Source organism: Oncorhynchus nerka, linkage group LG9a, assembly GCF_034236695.1.
Source record: "Oncorhynchus nerka isolate Pitt River linkage group LG9a, Oner_Uvic_2.0, whole genome shotgun sequence".
Lineage (NCBI taxonomy): Eukaryota > Metazoa > Chordata > Actinopteri > Salmoniformes > Salmonidae > Oncorhynchus > Oncorhynchus nerka.
This window is the reverse complement of record NC_088404.1, coordinates 26896537-26921658: the sequence shown is the minus strand read 5'-3', so window position 1 is coordinate 26921658 and position 25122 is coordinate 26896537. Positions and strand designations below refer to the sequence as shown.

The window sequence follows — 25122 nt, the reverse complement described above, 5'->3', positions numbered from 1 at the left end:
AATTGTCGCCTCCTGAAAATATTAATTTTCCAAGCCAAAATCTCTTTTTAGCCTCCTTGAGAGACATGCTAAACCCTGTACTCCCTCCACTTCAAACTCGGTCAGCCCAAACTGTTCTTCTAACTGAAGTCTACATCAAATGGGCATTACTGGTGTACAAAAATCGGTACAACGTCCTAGTTGAGTGACCCCCAAAAAACACAGCTCAATCAAAACCGGCAAAAGTATAGCAGAGCACTTTTGACACACCCACTCCTTTCCACACGCCCACTAATTTCCTTTCGACACACCCACTCGCCCATACTCCAATCGCCATATTGGGATGCAGCTACCCCCTGTCACGCCCTGATCTGTTTCACCTGCTCCTGTGATTGTCTCCACTCCCTCCAGGTATTGCTTATTTTCCCCAGTGTATATATCCCTGTTTCCTGTCTCTCTGTGCCAGTTCGTCTTGTATGTTTTGTCAAGTCAACCAGCGTGTTTTTCCTGTACTCCTTATCCTAATCTCCTTTTTCTAGTCCTCCCGGTTTTGACCCTTGCCTGTTTCTGGACTCTGATGTGTTTTGGACATTTTTGCCTGTCTACGATCATTCTCTTGCCTACCCCTTTGGATTATTAAACATTGTAAGACTCCAACCATCTGCCTCCTGTGTCTGCATCTGGGTCTCGCCTTGTGCCTTGATAACCCCCTTCTCAGATTGTTGACATTTAAGCTATATTTTGTCTCCAATGTTTATTGAAAACAAAGTTGCACAATGCACACATTTCTCTCAAATACATCGTTACAGTTGTTGGTTAGCTAGCACATTTTAGCCATAGACTTGGCAGTCAAAACACCTCAAAACAAGACTTGGTATCAAGAACAAGATCAAACGAGCCACTTATGATTCAACACATGGCAGGCAGTTTCTTGTCATTGTTGCTAGCTAGCCCCACTGATGTATGCTCATCGTTCGTGACACTGTCAGCTGACCCAGCTATAACAAAGCACATGGAGCAGGGCAGGGGCCAAGTTCTTGCCGGTGACCCTACCAGAGCTACAAGACTGTGACCTACTGGTGTCCACGCATTCCACTCCCTTTGCACCACAGTGGCAACATTTGAATGCATTTAATTTTTTATGTAGGCTTACATTTGACAGAAATTATGAAAAAAATGTCTTACAACATGCCCAAATGTAGTCCAAATAGCTGAATACAAATTTATGCCACGAGAAATTGACATATAATAAACATAAGGTCATTCTACTGGGCCTATCACCATCATGATGTTGTAATGAATATCGGCTTATCTAATTAAAGCAATGAAAGCCCAGTTGTGTTAATTCGTTCTGAGATTTTGTTATTGATGTGTGCCTTCCTTCATGCAGAGGGTAATGGGAGGTTTATTTTCAGTTTGAATGGACAGACTGACCCCTAGCGATGGTTTTCCATAATAATTTTTTACATTTTTTAAATCATACCTTGGTTAAGGATAAAGGCCAAATCAATTGAATAGCCCAGCAAGTTTACTTTGCAAAGAGCATGAAGTGCACAGAATGTTATCAAGAGATTGATTTTTCTATTCAGGAATAACTAAGAGATGAACATATCGTTGATTCCCATACTATATAGCCTGTTGTATGATTGTATCCGTGATCATCACATTGACTGACGAAGCAAGTCGTGCATGTTAAGGTCCATCATCCGTCAATCATTTCCCAAAAAACCGACCCCGGCAGGACTCGAACCTGCAATCTTCTGATTCGAAGTCAGACGCCTTATCCATTAGGCCACGAGGCCGTTAAGCATTTAATGAAAACACGCGATAATATTCGATAATATTATTAGTTTTAGCCAGTGACTAATTTATTTATTTAACGTATTTTCGTCAAATACTGGCCATGTACTTTGCAAAACATTCGCTTTATTTTACACACTTCCGCAAGGGGAGGTCATCCCTGCCACTGGATATCGCTAGATACCTGGTCTGCTGCAATGTTTCACAATCCATGCCTGGAAATCCCGATTAACATTGTTTATATGTGTCACATTGATGCGAGTTGAGGATTGCAAAACGTTGGCTAGGAATTTTAGGGATATTTTTATTCTGTTGTAAACAGCATTCTGACCATTCTCTGCAATGCCGCTTGTAGTTATAGCAGTTTTCTAAAGTAGGCCTATTTAGCAATCATCATGTTTTCATGTTGATGATCTTAATATTACATTTAATGTTTATTGATTACTTTATCAAATCAAAATCAAATCAAATCACATTTTACTTGTCACATACACATGGTTAGCAGATGTTAATGCGAGTGTAGCGAAATGCTTGTGCTTCTAGTTCCGACAATGCAGTAATAACCAACAAGTAATCTAACTAAAAATTCCAAAACTACTGTCTTATACACACAAGTGTAGGGGGATAAAGACATTTACATTTAAGTCATTTAGCAGACGCTCTTATCCAGAGCGACTTACAAATTGCTGCATTCACCTTATGACATCCAGTGGAGCAGCCACTTTACAATAGTGCATCTAAAGAATATGTACATAAAGATATATGAATGAGTGATGGTACAGAGCGGCATAGGCAAGATACAGTAGATGGTGTCGAGTACAGTATATACATATGAGATGAGTATGTAAACAAAGTGGCATAGTTAAAGTGGCTAGTGATACATGTATTACATAAAGATGCAGTAGATGATATAGAGTACAGTATATACGTATACATATGAGATGAATAATGTAGGGTATGTAAACATTATATTAGGTAGCATTGTTTAAAGTGGCTAGTGATATATTTTACATCATTTCCCATCCATTCCCATTATTAAAGTGGCTGGAGTTGAGTCAGTGTGTTGGCAGCAGCCACTCAATGATAGTGGTGGCTGTTTAACAGTCTGATGGCCTTGAGATAGAAGCTGTTTTTCAGTCTCTCAGTCCCAGCTTTGATGCACCTGTACTGACCTCGCCTTCTGGATGATAGCGGGGTGAACAGACAGTGGCTCGGGTGGTTGTTGTCCTTGATGATCTTTATGGCCTTCCTGTAACATCGGGTGGTGTAGGTGTCCTGGAGGGCAGGTAGTTTGCCCCCGGTGATGCGTTGTGCAGACCTCACTACCCTCTGGAGAGCCTTACGGTTGTGGGCGGAGCAGTTGCCGTACCAGGCGGTGATACAGCCCGCCAGGATGCTCTCGATTGTGCATCTGTAGAAGTTTGTGAGTGCTTTTGGTGACAAGCCGAATTTCTTCAGCCTCCTGAGGTTGAAGAGGCGCTGCTGCGCCTTCTTCACGATGCTGTCTGTGTGGGTGGACCAATTCAGTTTGTCTGTGATGTGTATGCCGAGGAACTTAAAACTTACTACCCTCTCCACTACTGTTCCATCGATGTGGATAGGGGGGTGTTCCCTCTGCTGTTTCCTGAAGACCACAATCATCTCCTTAGTTTTGTTGACGTTGAGTGTGAGGTTATTTTCCTGACACCACACTCCGAGGGCCCTCACCTCCTCCTGTAGGCCGTCTCGTCGTTGTTGGTAATCAAGCCTACCACTGTTGTGTCCTCCGCAAACTTGATGATTGAGTTGGAGGCGTGCGTGGCCACGCAGTCGTGGGTGAACAGGGAGTACAGGAGAGGGCTCAGAACGCACCCTTGTGGGGCCCCAGTGTTGAGGATCAGCGGGGTGGAGATGTTGTTGCCTACCCTCACCACCTGGGGGCGGCCCGTCAGGAAGTCCAGTACCCAGTTGCACAGGGCGGGGTCGAGACCCAGGGTCTCGAGCTTGATGACGAGCTTGGAGGGTACTATGGTGTTAAATGCCGAGCTGTAGTCGATGAACAGCATTCTCACATAGGTATTCCTCTTGTCCAGATGGGTTAGGGCAGTGTGGTTGAGATTGCATCGTCTGTGGACCTATTTGGGCGCTAAGCAAATTGGAGTGGGTCTAGGGTGTCAGGTAGGGTGGAGGTGATATGGTCCTTGACTAGTCTCTCAAAGCACTTCATGATGACGGAAGTGAGTGCTACGGGGCGGTAGTCGTTTAGCTCAGTTACCTTAGCTTTCTTGGGAACAGGAACAATGGTGGCCCTCTTGAAGCATGTGGGAACAGCAGACTGGGATAGGGATTGATTTTATGGCTTTTATTGGATGGTTTCGTTATGGTCACAAAGTTGACTCTCTCCATTAAGGTTTTCATCTTGCTCCTGACCAATGTCCAAGGGGAGGAACAATTGACTGTCAGGACTAGTGAGACAATTCTGCATCTTCGTCCCCTCTGGAGGCCTTTATCCTATGGAGGACACTATGCCGCACCTCCTACTCCACCTAGCAGCCCCATTCTCTCCAGGGCTCCCACCCCCCAGAAACCCGCCTGAACCCGCTCAACATCCAGATGCTGTCCCAAAACCATCAGAAGCAGATCTTCCGCGGCGCGTAGCAGGAGTGCAAGGACGAGAAGGTGAAGTGGAGTACCAGGCACCTGCAGAGGCACCAGCTGTGGGGAAAGAGGTCTCTGCTCCCTGGCATGAAGCTCCAGCTGCCCCACATGGAAGGGAAGGACATCGACGGTCACTTCCGCCTGCTGGCCCAAAAGCAGAGCCTACCCTACCTGGAGGCTGCCAGCAAGCTTCAGCAGGCCCCGCTGCCGCCCATGCCCCAGGACCTGATGTGGGAGGTGAGCTGGATGCGCTACAGGCCGGATGGGGAGGCCAGACGGGTGGATTTCCCAGACGAGGCAGGCCACACTGGCTGTGGCCGTGTCTACCACTGCCTGGTGAGACTGAAAGAGAGGACCAAGACCCTCTACTGTGGGAGGGAGGGTTTTACGCTGGAGGAAAATTTCTACTTTATTTCAGTACAGGACAGTTTATATCACTTCTAGGTATTTGTAACTGTAAAATGATCTGTAAGTGTAAAAATGATTCGTAAATGTCAAAAATACTGAAAGGCTTTTGTAGTGAGGTTAATAGATGGTGTATAATATTGTGTTGGGACTGGGCAGGAATGATTACAGTTATTTATTTACAGACTATTTATTCTGAGCCGGAGTGGATTGCAGTTTCACTGAATACTCTGTGAATACTCTGTATTCTATCATTCTGTTTCCTGACAGGTACTCGTGGTCCAGCAAGCGTCTGATACAGGAGAGATACTCCTGATCCAGCCAGCGGATGCCTGCTGACCTCATCCCCTTGGAGACCCGGACAACTTTATCCGGCGGAGGGAGAAACTGATTGTGGACCACAATGTTAGCTTTGACAGATCTTACATCAAGGAGCAGTACCTGCTGAAAGTTCACAGGGTTCCGGGGGCACGTTTTGAGGTGTACTTCATCACTATTTAGTGTAATTAACAGTAATTTATGCTGGATTCACACTATAGGGCCGAATGGAACCCTACTGTGCTGGCTCTGACATTTTATTTTCCCCAGGCTAGCCCAGAAATGACAGACTTGGCTCGGTTAGGCCCAATAGTTTGAATCAGGCATTGACTGGGGTCTTTGGAGTGGCTCATGCTCTGTCTTTAGTCTGGCTGTTTCTCATAGAGATAGCGGACTCATCTTTGTATCTGTGCCAACGCCATTGAGGCAATCTCAATTTTGAAGTAGTACATTTTCTTCTTCACTATTGGCTGATCCCCCGGTTAGACATGACTCCAACAGGCTAACCAGGAGGGATCAGACAATGAAGTTGGATGTCCAACACAGTTGACTACATTAAAATGGTGGAAGCTCTCAATGGCACTGCCCATGATAATACTGCCCTTTGGCCACTAAAAATCAAATCTGATTAGTCACATGCGCCGAGTAGAACAGGTGTAGACCTTACAGTGAAATGCTTACTTAAAGAGCCCCTAACGAACAATGCAGCTTTAAAAAATACAGATACGAAAGCCCTTTATCAATCTCTATGCTGTTTCCCAATCCTCAAGGATGCTTCCAGTGGAAACAGGTAGGCAGCAGGTAGCTGCCTTGGATTGAAACACACGCTGTGGATGGCCAACAAGCACGGCAAGAGGTGGGGCCTCCAGGAGGTCAAAGAACACATGAAGAAAGTGGGTCGGCTTTGGCGGGAGGAAGGGCCCATGATCAGTACTCTCGGTCATCTAGCCTCACGATTAGTAGAAGTACACAGAAAACTATTGATTTGCAATGGTTCCATACTTGTAGAAATGTTGCTGTTGCCTATCTATCAGTTAACAAGCTCGTTCCTCAACTCTCCTTCCCTTGATTGGCTTTGGTTATTTCCTTCACGAGTCCGAAGTTACAAAATAAACTCAATGGTTAATAAATGGTTTTGAATGTTGTTGTGTTTGTATGTCTATATTGGCCTTGGTGGAAGAGTGGGGTAACATCTCACAGCAAGAACTGGCAAATCTGGTGCAGTCCATGAGGAGGAGATGCACTGCAGTACTTAATGCAGCTGGTGGCCACACCAGATACTGACTGTTACTTTTAATTTTAACCCCCCCCCCCTTTGTTCAGGTACACATTATTCCATTTCTGTTAGTCACATGTCTGTGGAACTTGTTGTCTTATGTGGAACATGTGGAACATGTCTTATGTCTCAGTTGTTGAATCTTATGTTCATACAAATATTTACACATGTTAAGTTTGCTGAAAATAAAACGCAGTTGACAGAGGACGTTTATTTTTTTGCTGAGTTTAGCTAGTTAGTGGTGAGTGCTTGTGACATAGACTAAATGACCAAAACTATGTGGACACCTGTTCGTCAAACATCTTATTCCAAAATCATGGGCGTTAACATGTACAGTTGAAGTCAGAAGTTTACATACACCTTAGCCAAATACATTTAAACTCAGTTTTTCACAATTCCTGACATTTAATCCTAGTAAGAATTCCCTGTCTTAGGCCAGTTAGGATCACCACTTTATTTTAAGAATGTGAAATGTCAATAATAGCAGACAGAATGTAACAGGATTCTTCCTGGGAAGGAGAGGCGGACCAAAACACAGCATGGTTATTTTTATACATCTTTATGATGATAACTTGAACAATGTATAATACAAAATAAGAACCGTGAAAAACCGAAACAGCCCTATCTGGTACAACAAACACAAAGACAGGAACAATCACTCACAAAACCCAACACAAAACAGGCTACCTAAATATGGTTCCCAATCAGAGACAATGACTAACACCTGCCTCTGATTGAGAACCATATCAGGCCAAACATAGAAATAGACAAACTAGACACACAACATAGAATGTCCACTCAGATCACACCCTGACCAAACAAAACATAGAAACATACAAAGCAAACTATGGTCAGGGTGTGACACATAATTATTTATTTCAGCTTTTATTTCATTCATCACATTCCCAGTGGGTCAGAAGTTTACATACACTCAATTAGTATTTGGTAGAATTGCCTTTAAAGTGTTTAACTTGGGTCAAACGTTTCAAGTAGCCTTCCACAAGCTTCCCACAATAAGTTGGGTGAATTTTGGCCCATTCCTCCTGACAGAGCTGGTGTAACTGACTCAGGTTTGTAGGCCTCCTTGCTTGCACACGCTTTTTCCGTTCTGCCCACAAATATTCTATAGGATTGAGGTCAGGGCTTTGTGATGGCCACTCCAATACCTTGACTTTGTTGACCTTAAGCCATTTTGCCACAACTTTGGAAGTATGCTTGGGGTCATTGTCCATTTGGAAGACCCATTTGCGACCAAGCTTTAACTTTAACTTTAGCTTTAAGCTTTAATTCGTTTGACTGAACGAATTGCAAAAATCGCTGAAGTTGGAGACGTTTATCTCCCTCACCAACTTCAAACATCTGCTATCTGAGCAGCTAACCGATCGCTGCAGCTGTACATAGTCTATCGGTAAATAGCCCACCCAATTTTACCTACCTCATCCCCATACTGTTTTTATTTATTTACTTTTCTGCTCTTTTGCACACCAATATCTCTACCTGTACATGACCATCTGATCATTTATCACTCCAGTGTTAATTTTCAAAATTGTAATTATTCGCCTACCTCCTCATGCCTTTTGCACACAATGTATATAGACTCTCTTTTTTGTCTACTGTGTTATTGACTTGTTAATTGTTTACTCCATGTGTAACTCTGTGTTGTCTGTTCACACTGCTATGCTTTATCTTGGCCAGGTCGCAGTTGCAAATGAGAACTTGTTCTCAACTAGCCTACCTGGTTAAATAAAGGTGAAATAAAATAAATAAATAAAAAATGTCTTGAGATGTTGTTTCAATATATTCACATAATTTTCCTTCCCCTTGATGCAATATATTTTGTGAAGTGCACCAGTCCCTCCTGCAGCAAAGCACCCCCACAACATGATGCTGCCACCCCGTGCTTCACGGTTAGGATGGTGTTCTTCGGCTTGCAAGCCTCCCCCTTTTCCCTCCAAACATAACAATGGTCATTATGGCCAAACAGTACTATTTGTGTTTCATCAAACCAGGGGACATTTCTCCAAAAAGTACGATCTTTGTTCCCAAGTGCAGTTGCAAACTGTAGTCTGGCTTTTTATGGCGGTTTTGGAGCGGTGGCTTCTTCCTTGCTGAGCGGTCTTTCAGGTTATGTCGATATAGGACTCGTTTTACTGTGGATATATATACTTTTGTTCCTGTTTCCTCCAGCATCTTCAGAAGGTCCTTTGCTGTTGTTCTGGGATTGATTTGCACTTTTCGCACCAAAGTACATTCATCTCTAGGAGACAGAACGCGTCTCCTTCCTGAGCGGTATGACGGCTGCGTGGTCCCATGGTGTTTATACTCGCGTACTATTGTTTGTACAGATGAACATGGTACCTTCAGGCGTTTGGAAATTGCTCCCAAGAATGAACCAGACTTGTGGAGGTCTACAATTGTTTTCTAAAGTTGTCAGGATGAAAATATATGGCCAAACCAAAGCATTAAAGAGTGACTGAACCGGAAAAACAACGTCTCTGGTGGAAAACAGCCTGTGTGGCATCGATATGAGTTAAACATTTATTCTAGTGTCAAAAATGACTACAAAGTTAATAATTTGGGTCACAAAGTCAGTATATTCAAAAACGGAATTTTATGAGATCTTTGTAACTGAGGATGTCACAATTTACATGAGAGTTGGGTTTTGATTTCAACCCTGCCCACACAGGACCACTGCCTGGCACAGTCTAATCACGGTCGGCAGTAATCAAATCATCCAGGTTCACAGCTTCCCATTGTGCTGCAGTGCACGCTATCCAACTCAGACATCCTCACATTCGTGAGCTAACGTTAGCATCACAAACACAACTGTCATCAAAAATACTACTCTAGCTGTGGTGTTGTGCTGTCAGACCTAGGTCCCTCCCACTAAGGAGATTGCAGAGCCATGCCCCAGTCGGGAGGCTCTGGAGAGGCTGAAGGAGACGGTCAGCTGGCTTCCCAAATGGAAACAGCACCTGCCTGGACATCCTGGGTGAGCTGGGCTGGACTGGGCCCCTTGTGGAGCTCCATCTTGCTAAATGCTAACTAATATAGCACACTAACACCCTGGTGCAGATAACTGTGGCTGTGACATACATCAGGCAACACCCACTAATGTTATTTTCCCCATTTCACTCTTCAAATACTAATTTGGGCTCTTTATCAATTTCTCTTTCCTTAATGCCTTGCATCCTTTCTCCTCGCCTCAAAATGCACTGGAGGAGGTCTGATGCGAGGGACACTAGGACTTTTTCCTATATGGTGAAAAGTGAGGCGAGGAGGTAGGATGTGAGAAAACAAGGAAATCCCATTGAGAAAGGGCCATAGTCCATTCCTTCCTACTTTACCAGGTGGTATCGTAAATTGTCTGTGATGTCGGGGGAGGATAGCTGGTCGCCGGGGGCCAGCCAAATCAGTCTGGCGATGCGGGTGACTCCCAAGCTGATGGGGCTGACGTGGGACGGCTTCCCCCTGCACTGCATGGAGCAGCATGGCTGGGGCTACCTGGTAAATCTAGAGGCGAAAGGACACCAGCAGAGTGCTCTATTATTGAATCTCTCGATCCTCTCCCTGATAATACTTTGTTAGTTACTTTTGATGTTGAGTCATTATATACTGAATATTCCACATGAGGGCGGTATTGAAGCTATGGAAAATGTTCTTCTGCAACGTGACCCTAATGAACTACCTTCCTGTGCACGCATTATAACATTGGCTGAAATAGTACTCACACACAACTACTTCATGTTTCTAAATGATTTCTTTATTCAGATGAAGGGTACTGCTATGGGATCCCCCATGGCTCTTAATTATGCCAAGTTGTATGTGGGTTACATGGAGAAACAGTCCATTTCCAATCCTCTCAAAAAATGTTTTCTTGCCAAACATCATTATTTGGAAATGGTATATTGATGATATTTTTGTTCTATGGAGGGGTGATGCAAAACAGCTCCAGGAATTCCATGCTTTTCTTAACTCTTGTTCTGAGCATCTGAGATTTACTATGCAATCTGACACACGTCAAATCAGTTTCCTTGATCTTCTGATCTTGTGTGAGGATAATGTTCTATACACTGATCTTTACAGGAAATCTACTGATCGTAACAGTTTGTTGAGGGCTGATAGTTGTCACCCGCATCCCTTGAAAAGCAGTTTTCCCTACATCAAATTCTGTCGAATCAAAATAATTTGCAAAAAACAATCAGATTTCGACAGAAATATAGCTGAGACGCAAAGAAAAATCAAGGAGAGGGGGTACAAAAATGGTCAGATTAATACTGCTATTGAGAAAATTCAAAACAAACCTGAGACATGATATTTTTCAAGGACAGTCTGCAAAAAGAAGCATTCATGCGTTCTAGCTACCCGCTATTCAAAGTGCTCTGAACAAATTAAGGGATTCTTTCACAAACATTGGCACATTCTGAGATCCGATGACAGTATCAGTAACGTGTTTTCGGACCCTCCCTTGGTTGGGGCAGAAATCTCTGAGATCAATTGGTAAACTGATTGACCACCCCAAGATATCCCTGCACAACGTATATTTGGGCCCCTACCAGATGGAAACTACAAGTGTAATGGCTGCGCTCAATGCAAATGGCACTTATAAATGTAGATCCTTCAAACACCCCCAAACGGAAACAGATCCCAATCAAAGATGTTATCACGTGCTCCACTAAGGCAGTTATTTATCTTATAACTTGTTCATGTGGTAAAAATAATGTGGGTAAAACAAAGCGCAAATTAAAAATACGAATCTCAGAGCATCGTAGCACCATTAGGTGCAAAAACTCAACTTACACAGCTGCGGCCCACTTTTTTGGAAGCAAACCACTCGATTTAGTCCCTTCATTATATCGGCATCGAACATGTAACCCTCCCTGGGAGAGGGGGTGACCTCGACCATTTATTGTTTAAAACGAGAGGCTGCCTGGATCTTTAATTTAAAGACCCTTGCTCCCTTCGGCCTCAACGTAAACTTTGATCTGAAGCCATTCTTGTGATTATTGTGATTTTGCTGTTCATTGTAAATGTTTGTAGGCCTCTGTAGCCAAATCTGATCTATGATCGTATGCTATCCATTCATGTTTTTGGTGTGTTATTTTTATATCTGAGAATTAACCAATGATATCAGGCCACACCCAGCTATGATTACAGACACCTGTGTGTGTCCTTTGACACTATATAAACTAGTCACTCCACAGTGTTCGTCATTATACCCTGATGAAGACAGCTTGTCTGTTGAAACTTTGGTTATTAGGTCGTTCAATTATTGCATCTGAGCTCCAAGAGTGCGGCTCTCCTTTAATTTTTCATGGGGCTACCTGGTGCCTGGCTGCAGGGACAACATGATGGAGCCCCAGGGGGAGGATGCCACGGAGCCTGTGTGCCCCATAGGTAGGTCAGAGAACATCAAACAGCTCAGGGACACGGGCACCAGGGGAAATGGAGACAAAAGACAAAGGTAGCACAGGGATGAGTCAATGAGCCAATAAGTGCATTACTGAATGAATTAGTTTTAATTAATCAGTCAACTTTTTTTTTGCAGTATATCACTGGGTGTACTATACGTGCATCCACCAGAGGAAGTGTGTGTGTTGCTGTGACTTGTAGGGCCATCGAGAGTGTGTACAGTCGTGAGAATGACATTAATTTCCACAGTTTGCTGCTTCAGTGTCTTTGTCAGATGTTACTATTGAATACTGAAGTATAATTACAAGCATTTCATAAGTGTCAAATGATTTTATTGACAATTACATGAAGTTGATGCAAAGAGTCAATATTTGCAGTGTTGACCCTTTTTCAAGACCTCTGCAATCCACCCTGGCATGCTGTCAATTAACTTCTGGGCCACATCCTGACTGATGGCAGCCCATTCTTGCATAATCTATGCTTGGAGTTTGTCCGAATTTGTGGGTTTTTGTTTGTCCACCCGCCTCTTGAGGATTGACCACAAGTTCTCAATGGGATTTAGGTCTGGGGAGTTTCCTGGTCATGGACCCAAAATATTGATGTTTTGTTCTCTGAGCCACTTTTGCCTTATGGCAAGGTGCTCATCATGCTCGTGTAACGGATGTGAAATGGCTAGCTAGTTAGTGGTGGTGTGCGCTAATAGCGTTTCAATCGGTGACGTCACTTGCTCTGAGACCTTGAAGTAGTGGTTCCCCTTGCTCTGCAAGGTCCGCGGCTTTCGTGGAGCGATGGGTAACGATGCTTCGTGGGTGACTGTTGTTGATGTGTGCAGAGGGTCCCTGGTTTGAGCCCAGCGAAGGGACAGACTAAAGTTATACTGTTACACTCGAAAAGGCATTGTTCATCACCAAACTGTTCCTGAATGGTTGGGAAAAGTTGCTCTCAGAGGATGTGTTGGTACCATTCTTTATTCATGGCTGTGTTCTTACGAAAAATTGTGAGTGAGCCCACTCCCTTGGCTGAGAAGCAACCCCACACATGAATGGTCTCAGGATGCTTTACCTTTGGCATAACACAGGACTGATGGTAGCGCTCACCTTGTCTTCTCTGGACAAGCTTTTTTTACGGATGCCCCAAAACATCGGAAAGGAGATTCATCAGAGAAAATTACTTTACCCCAGTCCTCAGCAGTCCAATCCCTGTACCTTTTGCAGAATATCAGTCTGTCCCTGGTGTTTTGCCTGGAGAGAAGTGGCTTCTTTGCTGCCCTTCTTGACACCAGGCCACTTGATACCAGGCCATCCTCCAAAAGTCTTCGCCTCACTGTGCGTGCAGATGCACTCACACCTGCCTGCTGCCATTCCTGAGCAAGCTCTGTACTGGTGGTGCCCCGATCCCACAGTTGAATCAACTTTAGGAGACGGTCCTGGCGCTTGCTGGAATTTCTTGGGCGCCCTGTAGCCTTCTTCACAACAATTGAACCGCTCTCCTTGACGTTCTTGATGATCCGATAAATGGTTGATTTAGGTGCAATCTTATTGGCAGTAATATCCTTGCCTGTGAAGCCCTTTTTGTGCAAAGCAATGATGACGGCACGTGTTTCCTTGCAGGTAACCATGGTTGACCGAGGAAGAACAATGATTCCAAGCACCACCCTCCTTTTGAAGCTTCCTGTCTGTTATTCGAACAGACTGGAAGACTTGTTATTCGAACAGAGTGATCTCCAGACTTGTCCTCGTCAACACTCACCCCTGTGTTAACGAGAGAATCACTGACATGATGTCAGCTGGTCCTTTTGTGGCAGGGCTGAAATGCAGTGGAAATGTTTTTTGGGGGATTCAGTTCATTTGCATGGCAAAGCGTGACTTTGCAATTCATCTGATTACTCTTCATAACATTCTGGCGTATATGCAAATTGCCATCATACAAACAGGCAGCAGACTGTGAAAATTAACTTTTGGCCACGACTCTACTGTGAGCAGAAAGGTAAGGCGCAGCCTAGGTGTTTGGATAACTGCCTCTCTGATGACCTCATGCTGACCGACAGCTCGCTGTGGCAGACGGTAAAACCCTGTCGCACAAGCGTGCACACAGGATTGGTCTGTCTTCATGACATCTCCTGGATGACCATTTTTAATACATGATAACTGTGTAATACACAATGATAACTGTGATAAACACAATGATAACTGTGTAATAAAGAAGTACACACAGAAAATGAGCTGCCCATATCAATTAGGAAATCTGTGCAAATATCAAATATGCTCTTCTGTCAAATAGTTCAACAGGTGGTTGTCTTTCCTGTGCTGACCTGTAGGTGGAGTTGAGTCACCTTGAGAGTGTCAAAGGAGAATGGCGGCAGCGTGACAAGGACCAAGAGAAATGAGGTGAAGTGTCCTCTCCATATAGATGGGACGAGGGCACACCTCTCTTTTACATTGCTCGATTCTTGTGGCAAGTGCACCCTCTATCTCAGTGTTTCCCAACCCTGGTCCTTGAGTACCCCCAACAGTACACATTTGTATTGTAACCCTGGACAAGCACACCTTAACTAATCATCAAGCCATCAATGAGTTTGTCCAGGGCTACAATGAAATTGTGTATTTTTGGGAAACACTGCTCTATCTCTATAGTCCGCCGCTACACTAATTGTTACCGCAAGGATCTTTAGGGTTGAGTAACCGGGTGGTAGCCGGCTAGTGATGGCTATTTAACAGTCTGATGGCCTTGTGATAGAAGTCTTTCAGCCTCTCGGTACCACCTTTGGTGCACCTGTACTGACCTCGCCTTCTGGATGATAGCGGGTGGTTGATTTCCTTGATAATCTTTTTGGCCTTCCTGTGACATCAGGTGCTGTAGGTGTCCTGGAGGGCAGGCAGTGTGACGCGTAGGGCAGACCGCACCACCCTCTGGAGAGCCCTGCGATTGCTGGCGGTGCAGTTGCCGTACCAGGCGGTGATGCTTTCAATTGTGTATCTGTAAAAGTTTGAGGGTATTAGGGGCCAAGCTGAATTTCTTCAGCCTCCTGAGGTTGAAGAGGTGCTGTTGCACTCATAAATGCTTAAGAGACTGTTTTGGCTACAGGATGGAAACGACAACAACGTGGGCGGCCCCTTCTCCAATGACTTTCTGTCCAAGATGGAGGACGGGACCCTGAGGGAGGGACAGGGGGGCACCAACGCCACCCGGGTTTTGGAGATCAATAAGATCTCCTTCTGGAGGAACACTCAGAAACACCTAGGCTCCACTGTATGTGGACAGTTGCATGTAAGAATGACTTCATAAATAGGAATTACATTGATTTAATAGAGAACAATGGTTGAAGACATACTGCATTTACATTGCTAATGATCATACACAATAAACTATCTGAAATGACTGCTCCTACAGGGTTAAAGTAAGGTGGTGTGGCTGAGGCAAGGGGAGCTCCATCACACTTTCAGCAGGCATGAGGAGGGGCAGTATGGCGCCATCTGCCCCAGGTCTTCACTGCAGGAACCATCACCTGTAGGGCTGAGGAACCAACATGGCTGACTGCCAGCAACACTCAGGTAAGAGAATAATAGAGAAAAAAATATGGGGGTGGGGGGGTGGGGGGGGGGGGGTGTAAGTGGACTGACTGGTCAATACAGATTTTTAATGGAACCACTGACATAACCTTTGCGTGCTGTCTGTGCAGCGGGATTGAGTGGGCAGTGAGCTGAAGGCCATGGTACAGGGGCACCCTGGGTACCACCTGGTGGGGATGGATGTGGACTGCCAGGTGCTGTGGATCGCTAACCGGGCTGGGAGAGGCCCACTTCGCTGGCATACACGGTGAGACCTCACTCCTGGCACTGATACTCAGCTTGATGCAGCATTCATTTTGTTATGAGAATCATCAGAAATGTGAGTTTCTGACAACTTCCAAACAATGTTTATCCAAGCGCCCAAGAAAGTAGGCAATCTAATAATGGGGAACTCATGTTACAAAACATTTCCAGTCAGAATATTTGTGTCTGTTTGCATTTTGTGTCACATATATATTTTTTACACAAAATACATGTTACAAAAGGTGGCATATCTGGATATTTGAGAAATCCATTGACAATAATAAATGTAGCCAGTTCATGTTACTGTATGTCCATGCTGCAGTGTTCGGCTGGATGACCCTGCTTGACAAGAAGAGCCAGGGCACTGACCTCTACAGTCGCACCACCGGCCATCAGCCGCGAGCATGCCAAGGGCTTCAACTACAGGCACATCTACGGAGCCGGGCAGCCAAATCAAATCAAATCAAATGTATTTATATAGCCCTTCGTACATCAGCTGATATCTCAAAGTGCTGTACAGAAACCCAGCCTAAAACCCCAAACGGCAAGCAATGCAGGTGTAGAAGCACGGTGGCTAGGAAAAACTCCCTAGAAAGGCCAAAACCTAGGAAGAAACCTAGAGAGGAACCAGGCTATGTGGGGTGGCCAGTCCTCTTCTGGCTGTGCCGGGTGGAGATTATAACAGAACATGGCCAAGATGTTCAAATGTTCATAAATGACCAGCATGGTCGAATAATAATAAGGCAGAACAGTTGAAACTGGAGCAGCAGCACAGTCAGGTGGACTGGGGACAGCAAGGAGTCATCATGTCAGGTAGTCCTGGGGCATGGTCCTAGGGCTCAGGTCAGTTGAAACTGGAGCAGCAGCATGGCCAGGTGGACTGGGGACAGCAAGGAGTCATCATGTCAGGTAGTCCTGGGGCATGGTCCTAGGGCTCAGGTCCTCCGAGAGAGAGAAAGAAAGAGAGAAGGAGAGAATTAGAGAACGCACACTTAGATTCACACAGGACACCGAATAGGACAGGAGAAGTACTCCAGATATAACAAACAGCCCTTTGCCAAGCGCCTGCAATTCAACCTCAGCCAGCCGGAGGCCACCAGCAACCCGGCAGATGTATGCCCTCATCAAGGGCCTAGGCAGGTACAGGAAGGACAGTGGTGGATTGGATTTGGTTAGTGATGACCCTCTGTGTCCGAAATGTCACGCTTGGAAATAGAATTTACCATTTCAGACACAGACCTATTGATCAAAGTGCTTCAGATTGTAAGGATGGGGGTGGGGGTGACTCACCTCATCCACTACCAGTGTGTAGTATCAGAGGGGTACAGGACAGTTAAGATTATGGCAGTTTAGAGCTATACTTTGAAAGTCATAAAGTAATCTCTGCTTGCTCTTTTGGATGTGTACACTTTGATCTAAGCACTTTAAATGCATCTACACTGAACACATGTAAACACGAGATGTTAAGTGTTGGTTTCATGAGCTGAAATAAAAGATTCCAGAAATGTTCCAAATGCACAACTTATTTCACTCAATTTTGTGCACAAATTTGTTTACGTCCCTGTTAGTGAGCATTTCTCCTTTGCCAAGATAATCCATCCACCTGATGGGTGTGGCATATCAAGATGCTGATTAAACTGCATGATCATTACACAGGTGGACCTTGTGCTGGGGACAATAGGCCACTCTAAAAAATGTTGTCACACAACACAATGCCACAGATGTCTAATTTTGAGGGAATGTACAGTTGGCATGCTGACTGCAGGAATGTCCACCAGCGCTGTTGCCAAATGTAATGTTCTGTACCATAAGCCGCCTCAAACGTAATTTTATAGAATTTGGCAGTATGTCCAACTGGCCACACAACCACATACCATGTGTAAGTTAACAGTATAGCTTCTGTCCCTCTCTTTTCCACTACCTGGGCTCGAACCAGGGACTTTCTGCACACAGACAAGTCACCCTTGCAACATCGCTCCACAAAAACTGCGGCTCTTGCAGAGCAAGGGGTACAACTCCTTCAAGGTCTCAGAGCGAGTGACGTCACAGATTGAAACGCTATTAGTGCGCACCCTGCTAACTAGTTAGCCATTTCACATGGGTTACATAAACATGCCAAGAATTTCTGCAAAAACTCTCAAACCGTCTCTGGGAAGCTCCTCTGCGTGCTCTTCGTCAAAATCAAATCAAATCAAATCAAATTTTATTTGTCACATACACATGGTTAGCAGATGTTAATGCGAGTGTAGCGAAATGCTTGTGCTTCTAGTTCCGACAATGCAGTGATAACCAACAAGTAATCTAACTAACAATTCCAAAACTACTGTCTTATACACAGTGTAAGGGGATAAGGAATATGTACATAAGGATATATGAATGAGTGATGGTACAGAGCAGCATACAGTAGATGGTATCGAGTACAGTATATACATATGAGATGAGTATGTAGACAAAGTAAACAAAGTGGCATAGTTAAAGTGGCTAGTGACATAAGGATGCAGTCGATGATCTAGAGTACAGTATATACGTATGCATATGAGATGAATAATGTAGGGTAAGTAGGATCACCAGGGTCTTGATCTGACTGCTGTTTGGCGTCGTAACTGACTTCAGTGAGCAAATGCTCATCTTCGATGGCCACTGGCACGCTGGAGAAGTGTGCTCTTCACAGATGAATCCCGGTTTCCACTGTACCAGCCAGATGGCATTGTGCAGATGAGCGGTTTGCTGATGTCAACGTTGTGAACAGAGTGCCCCATGGTGGGGTTATGGTATGGGCAGTCATAAGCTACGGACAATGAACACAATTGCATTTTATCGATGGCATTTTGTGCAGAGACACCGTGACGAGATCCTGAGGCCCATTGTCGTGCCATTCATCCTCTGCTATCCCCTAATATTTCAGCATGATAATGCATAGCCCCATGTGGCAAGGATCTTTACACAATTTCTGGAAGCTGAAAATGTACCAGTTCATCAATGGCCTACATACTCACCATGTCACTCATTGAGCATGTTTGGGATGCTCAATTTGGCTTTCAATTTGCTATTGAAAGTTGTAATATTAGAATGCACAAGGTGCAATTTCGAAATGGGGTAGTGCATCATCAGTTTTGCTCTTGTCATGACAGTCATTGCAGACCTTAGATAACTATTTATAACTTGTCAGAAATGATCATCTAAACCATGTCAGCTGTTTTTTAGCTAGGTTTTTTAACCCATAGATTTTGTTGTAATGTTTGTCACACAAATATCAAATTAATACACATTAGAGATGGCAAAATGTATATACAGTGAGGCAAAAAAGTATTTAGTCAGCCACCAATTGTGCAAGTTCTCCCACTTAAAAAGATGAGAGAGGCCTATAATTTTCATCATAGGTACACTTCAACTACGACAGACAAAATGAGAAGAAAAAAATCCAGAAAATCACATTGTAGGATTTTTTATGAATTTATTTGCAAGTATTTGGTCACATACAAACAAGCAAGATTTCTGGCTCTTACAGACCTGTAACTTCTTTAAGAGGCTCCTCTGTCCTCCACTCGTTACCTGTATTAATGGCACCTGTTTGAACTTGTTATCAGTATAAAAGACACCTGTCCACAACCTCAAACAGTCACACTCCAAACTCCACTATGGCCAAGACCAAAGAGCTGTCAAAGGACACCAGAAACAAAATTGTAGACCTGCACCAGGCTGGGAAGACTGAATCTGCAATAGGTAAGCAGCTTGGTTTGAAGAAATCAATCAACTGTGGGAGCAATTATTAGGAAATGGAAGACATACAAGACCACTGATAATCTCCCTCGATCTGGGGCTCCACGCAAGATCTCACCCCGTGGGGTCAAAATGATCACAAGAAAGGTGAGCAAAAATCCCAGAACCACACGGGGGGACCTAGTGAATGACCTGCAGAGAGCTGGGACCAAAGTAACAAAGCCTACATTTACATTTTACATTTACATTACATTTAAGTCATTTAGCAGACGCTCTTATCCAGAGCGACTTACAAATTGGTGCGTTCACCTTAAGACATCCAGTGGAACAGCCACTTTACAATAGTGCATCTAAATCTTTTAAGGGGAGGGGGGGGGGGTGAGAAGGATTACTTTATCCTATCCTAGGTATTCCTGAAAGAGGTGTGGTTTCAGGTGTCTCCGGAAGGTGGTGATTGACTCCGCTGTCCTGGCGTCGTGAGGGAGTTTGTTCCACCATTGGGCGGCCAGAGCCTACCATCAGTAACACACTACGCCGCCAGGGACTCAAATCCTGCAGTGCCAGACGTGTCCCCCTGATTAAGCCGGTACATGTCTAGGCCCGTCTGAAGTTTGCTAGAGAGCATTTGGATGATCCAGAAGAAGATTGGGAGAATGTCACATGGTCAGATGAAACCAAAATATAACTTTTTGGTAAAAACTCAACTCGTCGTTTTTGGAGGACAAAGAATGCTGAGTTGCATCCAAAGAACACCATACCTACTGTGAAGCATGGGGGTGGAAACATCATGCTTTGAGGCTGTTTTTCTGCAAAGGGACCAGGACGACTGATCCGTGTAAAGGAAAGAATGAATGGGGCCATGTATCGTGAGATGTGAAAACATCCTTCCATCAGCAAGGGCATTGAAGATGAAACGTGGCTGGGTCTTTCAGCATGAGAATAATCCCAAACACACCGCCCGGGCAACAAAGGAGTGGCTTCGTAAGAAGCATTTCAAGGTCCTGGAGTGGCCTAGCCAGTCTCCAGATCTCAACCCCATAGAAAATCTTTGGAGGGAGTTGAAAGTCCATGTTGCCCAGCGACAGCCCCAAAACATCACTGCTCTAGAGGAGATCTGCATGGAGGAATGGGCCAAATTACCAGCAACAGTGTGTGAAAACCTTGTGAAGACTTACAGAAAGCGTTTGACCTCTGTCATTGTCAACAAAGGGTATATAACAAAGTTTTGAGATAAACTTTTGTTATTGACTAAATACTTATTTTCCACCATAATTTGCAAATAAATTCATTAAAAATCCTACAATGTGATTTTCTGGATTTTTTTTCTCATTTTGTCTGTCATAGTTGAAGTGTACCTATGATGAAAATTACAGGCCTCTCTCATTTTTTTAAGTGGGAGAACTTGCACAATTGGTGGTTGACTAAATACTTTTTTGCCCCACTGTAATTGCAAGACAATGAGCTTTAAAACTGTAAAATGTTCTCTGCACCGCATGACAAAATGTGTAGAATTGCAGGAAATAAGCTATAAACCTGCTAAATGTTCTCTCCACCAAGAAGAGGATTATGAACAGTTTCTGTCATGAACAGTGCTTGTGCCATAGAAATACATGTGGTTTGTGCATGGGGGTGCGGGATGTACCCTAGTGCTGGAAGGGGGCCCTGAGTGAAGAAGTTTGGGAACCCCTGATAAGTTAATTAATTACTTTATTATCCCCATGGGGAAATGTGGTTTGCGGCTTTGTGTATACATAAAAACACATAATCAAAGGACATACAGACAAATACAGGAAGAAAAAGTGAAATTCATGAGTGATCGATGATCATCATTATCAGGTTCCTTAAGTTCTGCAAAAAAACAAAGGTATAATGGTTAGAGATACTTTTGGTCATGTTGTGTATGTTGACACCTGCTCGTCGAACATCTCATTCCAAAATCATGGGCATTAATATGGGGTTGGTCCCCCCTTTGCTGCTATAACAGCCTCCACTCTTCCGGGAAGGCTTTTAATTAGATGTTGGAACATTGCTGCGGGGACTGGCTTCCATTTAGCCACAAGAGCATTAGTGAGGTCGGGCACTGATGTTAGCTGTTTAGGCCTGGCTCGCAGTCAGTGTTCTAATTCATCCCGAAGGTGTTTGACGGGGTTGAGGTCATGGCTCTATGCAGGCCAGTCAAGTTCTTCCACACCGATATCGACAAACGATTTATGTATGGACCTTGCTTTGTGCACGGGGGCATTGTCATGCTGAAACAACTTTTGTTGCCACAAAGTTGGAAGCACAGAATCGCCTAGAATGGCATTGTATGCTGTATCGTTAATATTTCCCTTCACTGGAACTAAGGGGCAGTTAACCGGGGAAGCTCTAGCAGGGCAGAAATTTTACAAACTGACTTGTTGGAAAGGTGGCATACTATGACGGTGTCACATTGAAAGATAATCAATCAAATGTATTTATAAAGCCCTTTTTACATCTGCCGATGTCACAAAGTGCTATACAGAAACCCAGCCTAAAACCCCAAACAGCAAGTAATGCAGATGGCTAGGAAAAACTCCCTGAAAAGGCAGGAACATGGGAAGAAACCTAGAGAGGAACCAGGCTCTGAGGGGTGGCCAGGCCTCTTCTGGCTGTGCCGGGTGGAGACTAACGGTACATGGCCAAGATGTTCAAACGTTCATAGATGACCAGCAGGGTCAAATAATAATAATCACAGTGGTTGTAGAGGGTGCAACAGGTCAGCACCTCAGGACTAAATGTCAGTTGGCTCTTCATAGCCGACCATTAAGAGTTAGAGACAGTAGGTGCGGTACAGAGAGAGAATCAAAAACAGCAGGTCCGGGACAAGGCAGCTGAGGCCATTCTAATGCCAATGTTTGTCTTTGGAGATTGCATGGCTGTGTGCTCAATTTTATCCACCTGTCAGCAACGGGTGTGACTGAAATAGCCGAATCCATTAATTTGAAGGGGTGTCCACATACTTTTGGTGATGTAGTGTATTTTTGAACCGGGCAGTAATGTCAGCTTTGTATGAACTGAAGTTCTTCACAAACACTGACCCTGAATTCCAAATCGACCCACTAGCCCTTCCCCCCTAGATACCCATGTAGATCTGGCTAGGAACACACACTTTCACATTCTATCTCACCCTCTAATTATTTGGGTGTGCAGTTCTCGGAAGAGGAAGTGGGAGGTGGCAGGCCAGTGTTTGTGGTCTGGAGGTACCTTCAACAACCTGGAGAACATCGCCCACTCAGCTCAGCCGGCCACCCCTGTCCCGGGCTGCAGGATCAGCAGACCGTGAAGGATGAGTTCTGGAGAACTTATGCAAACACAATCATAAAAGCACATAAAATGTACATAATTATAACTCACACACGTAACACACTCAATTGTAAGACACACTGTCTGACACTCAAACACACACTTGTTGTAGATGAAAATATTGACGTGTGTGTGTCAGTTCATCACCAGCAGGGTGAACTGGGTGGTACAGAGTTTGGCGGTGGACTACTCCCACTCTTATGCTGGTGGCCGTACACTGACTGATGGAGGAGCATGACATCGACGGATGCTTCCTGTATTAGTATCCACAACGAGGTGCGCTACCTGGTCCGCAGTGAAGACCGCTACTGGGCAGCACTGGCTCTGCAGATCACCAATCTGCTCATTCACTGTCTCCTGCTGACTTCTTGCCAGGTCACCCTAGCAAAAGATCTAACATCAATGGTCTTTTCGGGCTAAATAATACATAAATGACCATGTGGTCATTTAAATGGTTGGGATGTAGCTAATTGTAAGTTAAAATTGAAAGTATTGTCATTCATAGCCAGTGAATGACTCGTTTTACATGTCTCAAACGTCTGTTCAATAAGCTGCTTGTGTTCGTCCATCTTTTATCGTTGTGCTTTAAAAGTGTATGTTTGCCAATGCGCTGAGTATGCCGGACATGCCCCAGTCATTGGCTTTCTTCAGTGCCGTGGACATTGACCAGTGTATGAGCAAGGAGATGACCATGGACTGTGACTCCCTCCAACCCCACAGGGCTGGAGTGCAGATATTGCCTACCAGAGGGTGTCTTGTATATCATCAGTGTACTTCATTCTTTAAAGTCTTTGCGTTGTAATATTGTAGTGTGCATGTGATGGCAATCAGATCTATATTTAACAAAAAATATAAACTCAACATGGAACAATTTCAACTATTTTACTGAGTTACAGTTCATATAAGGACATCGGTCAATTGTAATAAATGAATTACGCCCTAATCTATGGACTTCACATGACTGGGCAGGGGCACAGCCATGGGTGGGCCTGGGAGGGCATAGGCCCACCCACTGGGGAGTCAGCCAATCAGAATGAGCTTTTCCACACTAAAGTGCTTTATTAGAGAAATACTCCGTTTCATCAGCTGTCCGGGTGGATGGTCTCAGACGATCCCTAAGGTGAAGAAGCTGGATGTGGAGGTCCTCGATTGGCGTGGTTACATGTGATCGGCGAATTCTTTAAAATTACATAGGAGGCAGATTGTGATAAAGAAATGAACATTAAATTCTCTGGCAACAGCTCTCTGGTGGACATTCCTGCAGGCACAATGGCAATTGCACGCTCCCTGTAAACTTGAGACATCTGTGACATTGTTGTGACAAAACTGCACATTTTAGAGTGGCCTGTTATTGTCCCCAGCATATGGTGCACCTTTATAATGATCATAATGTTTAATCAGCTTCTTGATATGCCACACCTGTAAGGAGGATGGATTATCTTGGCAAAGGAGAAATGCTCACCAACAGGGATGTAAACAAATTTATGCACAAAATCTGAGAGAAATAAGCTTTTTGTGCACATGGAAAATGTATTTAAGTTCATGAAACATGGGACCTACACGTTATGTTTCTTTTAATTCAGTATATAAAGACGTTTATAAAGAAGTATATAAAGAAGGAAGTAGTGTTGACTGGCAGTGAACACACAAATGGGCTACAAAAAAATCTATTTCACACAATTACATTTAATGTATAATTCTTCAGATTGTAAAGTAACAAACATGTTTACATAATGGCATTTTTACTGTAAATTAATAATTACAGCAGAAATGCTCTTACATGCTCTCAATCTTCTTAATAAAAGCTTTTAACAAATGATCATAATGCAAAACATTGTTTTTGATCTTTCTCTGTACAGTATGTATACCTAGAATAACAACACATTGACTCTTCACCAAATCAGACATCACCAAAGGCTCTCTGGGAAAAGGGAAATAACAGGGTGAACCGAGCAGTCCTCTATGATGTAGCTAGTGTAGCCAGAGGCTTCATGGGATAGATACACAGGTCCTCCAGAGCTGCCCCAACCCAGGCACTGAGTCGTCAAACCAATGACGTCAATAGGAACTACTGGTTCTATACAGGTTCATGATAATAAGGCACTAAATAGAAGAAAACGGTCCGAAGCGGGGCTATCTGAACTTGTCCAATAAGAAACACACATTTTTTGTTTTCTGATGCAAAACATTTTGCTACGGTGTGGCCTAATGAGCACCAACCAACTCAGCAGATCATCAGAACGCATCCGGGTGAATGGGGGCAACTCCAGACTGGTTAAGAGAGGAGTGTACTGAGAGGTTTAGAAGGGCCAGGGTATTATTGATTTCCATTACTGCTTCTTTCTCTTCTTCTTGGGCTCCTGGCTCTGCTCTGGCTCCTGGGAGGCTATGGTCTAAAGGGAGAGGAGAGACAAACCAACACTTACACATGTATCCTCC

General features: G+C 44.2%; 1 protein-coding gene, 1 non-coding gene and 1 pseudogene across 5 annotated transcripts in view; 1 reads left to right on the top strand and 2 right to left on the bottom strand.

The window, feature by feature from the left end:
* Positions 1-1708: 1708 nt before the first annotated feature.
* trnar-ucg (transfer RNA arginine (anticodon UCG)) lies at positions 1709-1781 on the bottom strand. Its single transcript has one exon. It is a non-coding gene; the product is annotated as a tRNA-Arg (tRNA).
* A 2357-nt stretch (positions 1782-4138) lies between these two features.
* On the top strand, positions 4139-24856 carry LOC115134857 (DNA polymerase subunit gamma-1-like; annotated as a pseudogene).
* fanci (FA complementation group I) overlaps positions 24350-25122 on the bottom strand; it is a 30377-nt gene continuing 29604 nt past the window's right edge. For all 4 annotated transcript variants that reach the window (XM_029667787.2, XM_029667790.2, XM_029667786.2 and 1 more), the window contains one exon: positions 24350-25076. In XM_029667787.2, the coding sequence (XP_029523647.2) occupies positions 25014-25076 (63 nt within the window). In that variant the 3' untranslated portion in view covers positions 24350-25013. The remainder of the gene's footprint in view (positions 25077-25122) is intronic.